The sequence below is a fragment of the Alexandromys fortis genome, unplaced genomic scaffold (assembly GCF_014885135.2).
Source record: "Alexandromys fortis isolate MF-2015 unplaced genomic scaffold, M_Fortis_MF-2015_v1.1 scaffold_360, whole genome shotgun sequence".
Lineage (NCBI taxonomy): Eukaryota > Metazoa > Chordata > Mammalia > Rodentia > Cricetidae > Alexandromys > Alexandromys fortis.
In genome coordinates, this window is record NW_026068238.1 from 509,603 (window position 1) to 518,903 (window position 9,301).

The 9,301-nt window shown below is 37.4% G+C and overlaps 1 protein-coding gene across 1 annotated transcript; it reads right to left on the bottom strand.

Annotated features, from left to right (window-relative positions):
- On the bottom strand, positions 1-948 carry LOC126493948 (olfactory receptor 51G2-like). The gene has a single exon (XM_050131088.1). It carries the CDS (start codon positions 946-948, stop codon positions 1-3), a length of 948 nt encoding a protein of 315 aa, XP_049987045.1.
- Positions 949-9,301: the final 8,353 nt, after the last annotated feature.

Here is a 9,301-nt window from a genome sequence, read left to right on the forward strand (position 1 = left end):
TCAGTGTTTCTTGAGATGTAGCATCTTTAAAATGCGAACCCGAATCTCTTTGGTTTTGACACTGTAGACAATTGGGTTGAGTACTGGAGGCATAAGAAAGTGGAGATAAGAGAGAAGCATATATACCAGAGCTGGTAGTTTCTTTTTCCCAAAGCGATGGATCATGGACAGACTCACGAGTGGGGTATAAAACAGAAGGACAGCACAGATGTGGGAAATGCAGGTGTTGAAGGCTTTCAAACGTTCGGCGTTAGAAGCAATGCTCAAGACTGTCTTCAAAATCAGCACGTAGGAAAGAAGAATGAGCACAGCATCCATCCCCAGCGTAGAGAGCATGACAAAGAGCCCAAAGCCACTGTTGACGACTGTACTGGAACGGGACAGTCTTAGAACATCAGGATGAACACAGTAAGAATGAGACAGAGCACTGACAGGCGGGAATGTCAGCCTTCCCAGGAGCACAGGCAAAGGCAGATGAAGCGCAGCACTGCGGACCACCACGGCCAGTCCAATGGCTCCAATACGTCTTGTTGTAAGGATGGTAGCATAGCGCAAAGGTTCTCTGATGGCCACACAGCGGTCAAAAGCCATGGCCAAGAGCACAGCTGACTCAATGACTGAAAACGTGTGGATGAAGAAGAGTTGTATGAAACAGGTTGCAGTCCCTATCATTCTTTGGCCGAGGAGAAAAACAGCTGCCATTGAAGGCCAGGTGGAAGCTGAGAGGCCCAGATCGGCCATTGAGAGCATGGAAAGAAAGAGGTACATAGGTGTGTGGAGGCTGGACACAGACTTGACAATGTGCATTATGGTTATGTTGCCTAGCACAGAAAGAATGTAAATTAAACAGATGGGAATTGCTGTCCAAAAATGAGAAGCCTCCAGTCCAGGAAGATCCATCAATATAAAAAAGAAGCTGCTGGCATTGCTATGTTTAGAAACAGCCATAATTCCGGGTTAAGGTTGCCCTGGAAAACTGTAATGGAAGCAAAGTCCTATTTATTCTTTGCACTGTCCTTGCAAGCTGTCTTCAGTGGCATTGCTGTCTGACTGCAGAGTAGTGATGCGCACACCACTGAATCCCATTCTCTCAGCAATTTCTACTCTGAAACAAGGCAGACTCACTTCTTTTTCTCCTATTGATTTTATTGAGCTCTACATTTTTCTCCACTCCCCTCCCTTCCTCTTCCCTTCCTTTCAACCCTTTCCCATGGTCCCCATGCTCTCAATTTACTCAAGAGATCTTATCTTTTTCTATTTCCCTTGTAGATTAGATCCAGGTACATCTGAACACACCTGATCTCGTGGCTCACAGAAGCTAAGCAGGGCGGGGCCTGGTTAGTACTTGCATAGCAGACCCACTTCTTAACAACCGTTTTATTTTAAGCAGCACATTGGGATCATTAACATGAAGAAACCTCTCTTTTCACCTTGAAGGTTTTTCAACATTTGAAATTTAAGGACAAACCAGTGTTTAAGACATAGGGCCCAAACACATGAGATACCTTATTTCTAATAGCAGAATACAGGCGTGTTTCTAATGGAAGCAAGATATGGACAATTGTGCTGAATGACTGTGTGGAGTATAAATTATAAGCAATTAATACTAAATTATATTATCAGCTAAAACTTTTGTTCTGAACTGGCCCCAAGGCATTATGAATAAAAAAATCAAAAATATATTTGAAAAACTTTGACTTCTTTTGATCGTTGACTTGATTTAAATACTTCCTCAGTTATTATCCATGGTATTCATTGAAGTTTAGGATAGCTGGTGTGAATATATGAAACAGATATAAAAAACTAGAAAATATTCATATTTTTTTTAAAAATGTATTTTGGCCGGGCGGTGGTGGCGCACGCCTTTAATCCCAGCACTCGGGAGGCAGAGGCAGGCGGATCTCTGTGAGTTCGAGACCAGCCTGGTCTACAGAGCTAGTTCCAGGACAGGCTCCAAAGCCACAGAGAAACCCTGTCTCGAAAAAAAAACAAACAAACAAAAATGTATTTTGGTGGAATCAAAAATCAAAGCTCCTTCTCTCTTGTAAATATTGATAATAACAGAAGGTAATATATATTTTCTACATTTGAAGGTCTAAAAATTTGCTCTCAGTACAGAGCATGTGTAAACTAAACCAAGAAGGCACTGATTTAGATAGAGTAAAAGTATCAAGTAGTAATTTTTACCCTTTCCTCCATGCTCACAGATTCCAAGTTCTGTCAAGGACACTTATCAAAGAGGAGAATAACCTGGAATCTGAGGATGTGGGATACAATTTGATTCAAACATAATCAAATATCAAAATCATACATTAAATGTTATTTTATCTACTGAACATCTTAATTTTCCTTAAAGATGGAGACTTTGAAATGTTCTTGAGAGCTACATTATACAGCATGTTTGAATAACAGGGCAATTGTGATCTTCTAATTTTTGTCTATCAGTTGATCGTAGTGGTGTGCCATATTGCAAGAAAAGTCATCTGTGTAACCAGCAATCCACACGTCAGCTGTTGACCTCAGGGATGCCCAGAGCAGCATTTCTATGAAGGTTAAATAATGATGTCCCCATGTGAAGTAGTATATAAAATGAACACTGGACATGTTTGATAACAAATTTAGGACAAATGATAGAAGAAGCATAAAAAAAATCAAAGTTGTAGCTGATCTATCCTACTGGGCAAAGAACGGGACTAGTTTGTATGACTACACCTCTGGAGAGGCTGAGGGGAGGTAGTTCCTAAGAATCATCTAAGATGTACTAAGAAAACTCTAAATATTGATGGCAGAAGAAGAGATGGAAACAAAGAGGATGCTTTTCTTGATCTGTCTCTGACAAAGGTTATCTGTGGTGTGCTAAGCACAGAATGCTTCCAAGAACAGAGAAAATCACATCCTCTCCCCTTCAAAATTGTTTGCCAATACACTGAAATTTTTGCAAATGTGGAAAACTTGCAATTATATCCATTAAAACCAAAACACTTAAAAATTAGTAGCCCTGAGTGGGTTTTAACATCCAATTTAATTTACTTGTCTAATATTTTCTGGAAGCATAATCAGATAGGCAAGCATGACTTGTTAGAAATCAAAGTTCCATAGAACAGCTCCACAGATCAGTGTCAATGTGGCAAACGCCCAACAGACAGGCTACTAGGTATACAGGGATGTCTATGTTCTGACTTCACCTTCTAACTCAATGCTCTCAAACCAGTGAGCTTAGTTGCAGAGTATAGATTCAGCCCATACTCATGAGTCAACCTAGGGACAGATATTAAATTGCATGAGGAACTGATCACACTGCAAACCCATGCTATCTATATATAAGAAGCTTCCCAAAGTGTTATATAAGAGTGGACAGAAAAATGTAGAGGGACAAAGTATCAGCCAATTACCTATGATAGAAAAGCCAGAAAAGAACCATGGAAAAGAACTGTAATCGGAATGGTTAGTGGTGAATTTCTTCAGTATAAGGTCATGTTCATTACATTCAGATATGGCTCAATTCTAGAGGGTGATAAGGACTTATGTAAGGCCACCCTTGGACAGAATAAAGTAATTAAGATAATAGGACTGACTTGTGAGGATTGTTTAAGCCTGGTTTTAAGAGACAGATGTTCTTAGGAGACCTAGCCATGTAATGACTCAGTATATAGTTCCCAGGTTGCATGTCTGTTTGCCTATCTGTTCACAGTATTTCTTAATTTTGTGTGGGAGAAGATGAGGAAAGTATTCCTCTTACATGAACCTTTGACAAGAATATTTCCAATCACAAATTGAGCAATGAAAGGCTATAGTCCTTATTTGACATGTTCCAAAAACAAAAGAGGAGAGGTACATTTTACCTTTCAAAGTCAATAATGCAACATTGGATAAATTGACTTTATAATATCCTTTATCACGAAAGTAAAACTAAATGCTTTTAAAGGCAATTAATTAAATTGTGACATTTAAATAGTTACAGAATTCTACATTCCTGTAAAGGCTTTTGTTCATGTTAGAAAAATGTTCTGAACCATTAATTAAGATTTTAGTGTCCCGATATTAATTTTGGGAAGGCATTTTAACCTGCTTTTTGGTATACTGAGTTAAACCAACATTATTTTTTATTTCCAAGTTTTAAAGGAATGTGTATATGTGTCATTCATAGCCATGATCTATACATAGAGAAAAGTTACACAATACAGAATGCTGAAGTTAGTTCAGGTTTAAGTGCTAACAACAGAGGGCTTATTAAGGAAGAGAAATAAAGAAAACTGACAATAAATGGAAACAAGAGTTTGTATGCAAATCTTGATAAACATACCTTTTCATCATGACTCTCATATACCTAAAAAATGAGAGCTGGACCTTTATTGAAAGGTGTCTGGTATTTAAGGAATATTTACTACCTTTTAAGAATCTTAACTTGTTATATAATAGCCAATTTAATTAAGCTTGAGATTCTGTGCTGCTTATATACCAACAGGTGATGTTCATTGTGCTGAGAAGCGTAGATCTTTAGAGAGGAGATGCAGAATTAATGTGTTTTCCCAAAGGAATGTTATAAGAAAAACACTGCAAGCATCTCCTTCATCTGTTACATGCAAGATAATGCCCTCCAATCCTCATCATGACAACTTCTTGGTGGTGAGTTGAATATCTCTATTACAAAGCTCTGTGAGAATTGGAATGCACATTTCTTGTTTTCCTTCCTATTTCCTTTCTTTGTTCTACGATAAAAATTTCTTGTCAATTCCAGTATTCAGAAAACATAAGTTCAACTTGATTTATATTTGATTTTAAATCCTAAGAGAAACAGGTGAATGATTGACAAGTGAGGAAAGAGAACCCATAGATCTAAATTCACTCTCTAAAATTACTATCATATGCATCAGTTAGTAGAAATGAGCACCTCCAAGTGTCCTTTCTGCCTCAAAGATCTCCACAGTTTTAATCTGTTATGTGGCATAACCTCTGGCTTCCATCCCAGGTACCATACGGCATTATTTGATCTAACCTAGATCCATGTGTTTCTGTCACTCACCTGACTCCAGGACAGAGCCACTAGCTCTACAGGGCCTCAAGAGGCTCCCTGTCTTAAGTGCAACGCCACCTTAGGCTTATAAAGCTTCAATTCATGCTTTCCCAGGAGGCCCACAGCCAATTTCCATCCCCACAAGTGTTAATGAGTGTTGATCTTGTGAACTGTCCAGAGTAACACTAAGAACGTACAACTTGCTGCAGTTCAGTTTTCTTTTTGTCTGTTCTCAGTCTAAAGCCATGCTAGTCTCACGCAAGTCCCACTATGGGCCTATGTTGATTCTAGCACTATCTTGCTGAATATCAGTACCTCCAGACAGAAAAATCACCTACACATTTCAAAAAAAGTGTTCTTATTTTTTTCTGTTCCAGAAAACAAAAACCCTTAAGTTATATGCATGTTGGAGCTGGAGGAGAATATCTTTAGCGCTATGTTCAACCTAAAGATATCAATAAAAGATGTCTAGTTTAAATTTATTCTATAAAGAACATTAGGCATGCTTTTCAGTGATTTTCTCCCTTTTTGTCCCTTTATATTTTCAAACCGTGCTCTTTTCATTTTCTAGGGGGGGTATTATAAAGAAGAAGGGAGGCCAAACTAATTTAGAAGAAGTAGCCTGGAGTATTTCTGTGAATTCGAGAAAATGGAACTATAAATATACAAAAGTTGCAGTAGGTATAGGGCTACTTTGCAGTTGAGACAGAGGCCACATTAGGAATAAGACCCATGTGATCTGAGAGTATGCACAGTAATTCACTGGTCTTCTAGAAGGAATCAAAGGATGCAATATGAAAATGTACTCATGGATAAGACTTAACACACAAAGGATGTGACGCACTATCAGAAGCAAAAGAACACAGGCAAAGTACAGCCCGGCTCAGGTGTTTATTTCTTCTTTCTTCCATTAGTCATTTGAGCCACAAACCCCAAAGAAACATGAGAGATAGTTCTATCTGTACAATGTGTTTGTATTTTGGAGCCCAGAGTTCTTTCAGGAGCTAGCCACATAGATACACAATCTGTTATTTAATCAGCATTGTAAACCCCATACTTGATTACATAAGTATGCAGCAATTTTCATGTTCCTTCCCATGTGTGGTTGATGTGGTTCATCTTGGGAGGCTGTTCTGGGGAAGATGATAGCATCATTACTCAGTAACTTTATTGATATTACTCAGATTGAGTCTTGGAGTCCATCAAAGGATATTAGCATGGATGTAATGATAACCAAGAACTTATAGAATAGATCCATTGCAGAAACTCTGCTACTAGAGGTATCTTGTCATCTTCAAGAAAATATCATATCCCCATTAGATATGTGTTGGAAATATTTGATATGTTTAAAATATAATTAGCTCCTGACCTTGTAATGTTCTGAATCTAGTGGTGTAAATATGCTAATTATATACACATAAAAAATTAAATGAGAGAGGTACAGTTTGGATAATCAATAAACATTATTTGTGCCATTATATTTGTAGATCTAGCTTGGAATTTATAATATATATGTATATATATATATATATATTTCAAAGTATACATAATATATACTTTCAAACTATTAACTTTAAAAATTCTGACTCTAGTGCATACTTACACACAGATGTATGTAGGTGTTTATTATTTAATTGTATCTTGTATGCTAATAAACATGCAAATATGGAAAGGAGCTATCTCACAGAGCTCCAGCCATTGGCAAAGAACTACAAACAAGTAAGGAATCAACTCCCAAGAGAAGGAAAAATAGAATTAGCAGAAGAAGAGCCCTCCAATTGGTTATCCAGTATCACATGATCAGCCTTCAACAAGCAGCACTATATGGACTGAGAAGGTTGTATTTGTATATTTTTGCTAGGCAAGCAAATGTGTCTACATGAATGTGTGTGTATATGGATGTGTGAGTATATAACAACAACAACTAAAGAACAAGAGGCCACAATTTTGAGAGGGAGAATGTTGGGGTGGGTACATTGGAGAAGATGGGTGGAAGAACAAGAAGGGGAAATGATGTAATTTATTTTAATTGAAAATAAAAATCATAATTATACAAATGTAGAGACATATGTACATATATACATATAAATATACACACACGCAATCCTATGTTAGAGTACAATATTGGTTAACCCAATATGACATCTAAAAGTTTAACTCATTGTCAAAATAGTTTTTATTTTATTTCATGGTGAAAGCAGTATGGAATGTGAAAATGCCTTCTAAGTCATAGAGGAGGATACTGGTGTGAAGCAGATGTATCTAGGGGATAGTTACCAAAACTTGAGATACATCTGGGGATTATTGAGAACCACCATTGCAGTCAGTACTGTGCTGTCAGCGTTGGGAAAGGAATTGAGCTGGTGATGTCTAGTTTGCTGTCATTTCCCTGAGGGTCTAGTGACCTTGAGAAGCACAAGAGTAAGAACTTAAACCAATTCCAAAGTCTCTTGTATAGTATAAAGGTATAAATTAAGGCATGGAGAGTCAGAGTCCTTTGAAAAAAATATGTACTCATAAGTACATGCTAAAAATGAAATAATTATGGTTATTATAGAATTATAGTATATTTGAGAGGCTGTGAATTTCAAAACTCAGACCTGAATTATAGAATAACACGCTATTTGTGGATAGTAAGGATAGTGCAGCATAAAATATGGGAAAAGTTTGTTATTTTATATCTTTACAATTTGAAGAATATAATGTATTTTGATCGTGTTTTCCCCATCCCCTCTTACATAATTTCCCCTCCAATCAAAAGTCACTTCCCCAAAAGTTCCCCTGTTACTTTCCTATATTTTGCATTTTTGTCAACCACTGAACTAAATCAGGGCTTTCTGCAAGAGTATATATGGTTAGTCACTACAGTAAGGACAGCATCCCAGTGGCTACACTCCCCTTCCTTCAACAACCATTGACTGCATGTAGATATTCGGAGGGATGGAGCCTTATGAGCCAATATCTTCTATAACTGAATGTCGACTGATACAATCTTATACATGAATTGTGCACATCACAACTTCTGCTGAGTTCATAGGTTCAACAGACATGCCATTTCAAGAAGACAGTTTGCACAAGACTTTTTTTCTTCTGGTTCTTACATTCTTTGTAAGGGGTGACAGAGACACCCCATTTACAGGAGTGCACTCAATAGTCATTTGCTTTAGGCAGTTTTTGACAATGCATAGTTATTGCTGTACAATTATTTTCAGGTCCAGGTTATAGATACATGTTTGCTTATTGATTTCTTTTCTGTTGTCCTTACAAGAACAGCAAGAAAAACAGATACAAATCTAGCCTGGAGGCACATTTTTTTTAATACCTGCACTAAGCAGTAGAAGGCTGAAGCAGGAGAAATGTGTTTTCAAAGTCAGCATAGGGTGAATAGTAACACTTTATCTCAAAAACTAGCTAGGCCTTTAATCCCAGCACTCGGGAGGCAGAAGCAGACAGATCTCTGTGAGTTCAAGGCCAGCCTGGTTTACAGAATGAGTTCCAGGACAGGCACAAAACCTATACAGAGAAACCATGTCTCAGAAAAAAATTATTAAAACTAACAAAGAAAAAGAAGGAAAAAAATGAATGAAGAAAAGCAGCAATGGGAAAAAGGAAGGAGGAAGAAAGAGAAGCTACTCTGAGAGAAATAAGTTTGTTTAATTCATAGTATTTCCTCAAATAATAAAATACATAAGAATTAACACCATTCTACTGAAACATACGCAAGTGATACAAAAATTAATTTTCTTTGTTGTCACGAGATGAACCATAGTCTTTCCTGGCTAAAATATGGAACCTGAAATAAAAAAAAATACATTTGATTGTTTCAAAATTTGAAGTTACTCAGGATACTTGTGACAGAAATGGTTTTGTAGTTCACATACATTATCATTTAATCTAGAAATTAGCGATTGAACAGAGCTCAAGGAATATGATGAAGAATCCTAATTTTTAAAGTAAACCTATAAGAAATCTGGGGGTGAGATATCTCATTCGACCTTGATGCAGAGGGTAGTGATGGAGGTGGGTCTTGTATCTTATCTGTTGCTTTCATTGGTTAATAATAAAGAAACTGCCTCGGCCCTCATAGGACAGAAAATTAGGTAGGTGAAGTAAACAGAAGAGGATCCTGGGAGAAAGAAGCTGAATCAGAGAGTTGCCATGATTCTCCCGCTCCAGACAGACACAGGTTAAGATCCTCCCTGGTAAGCCACCTTGTGGGCTACACAGAATATTAGAAATGGGTTAGAACAATATGTAAGAGCTAGCCAATAAGAGGCTGGAACTAGC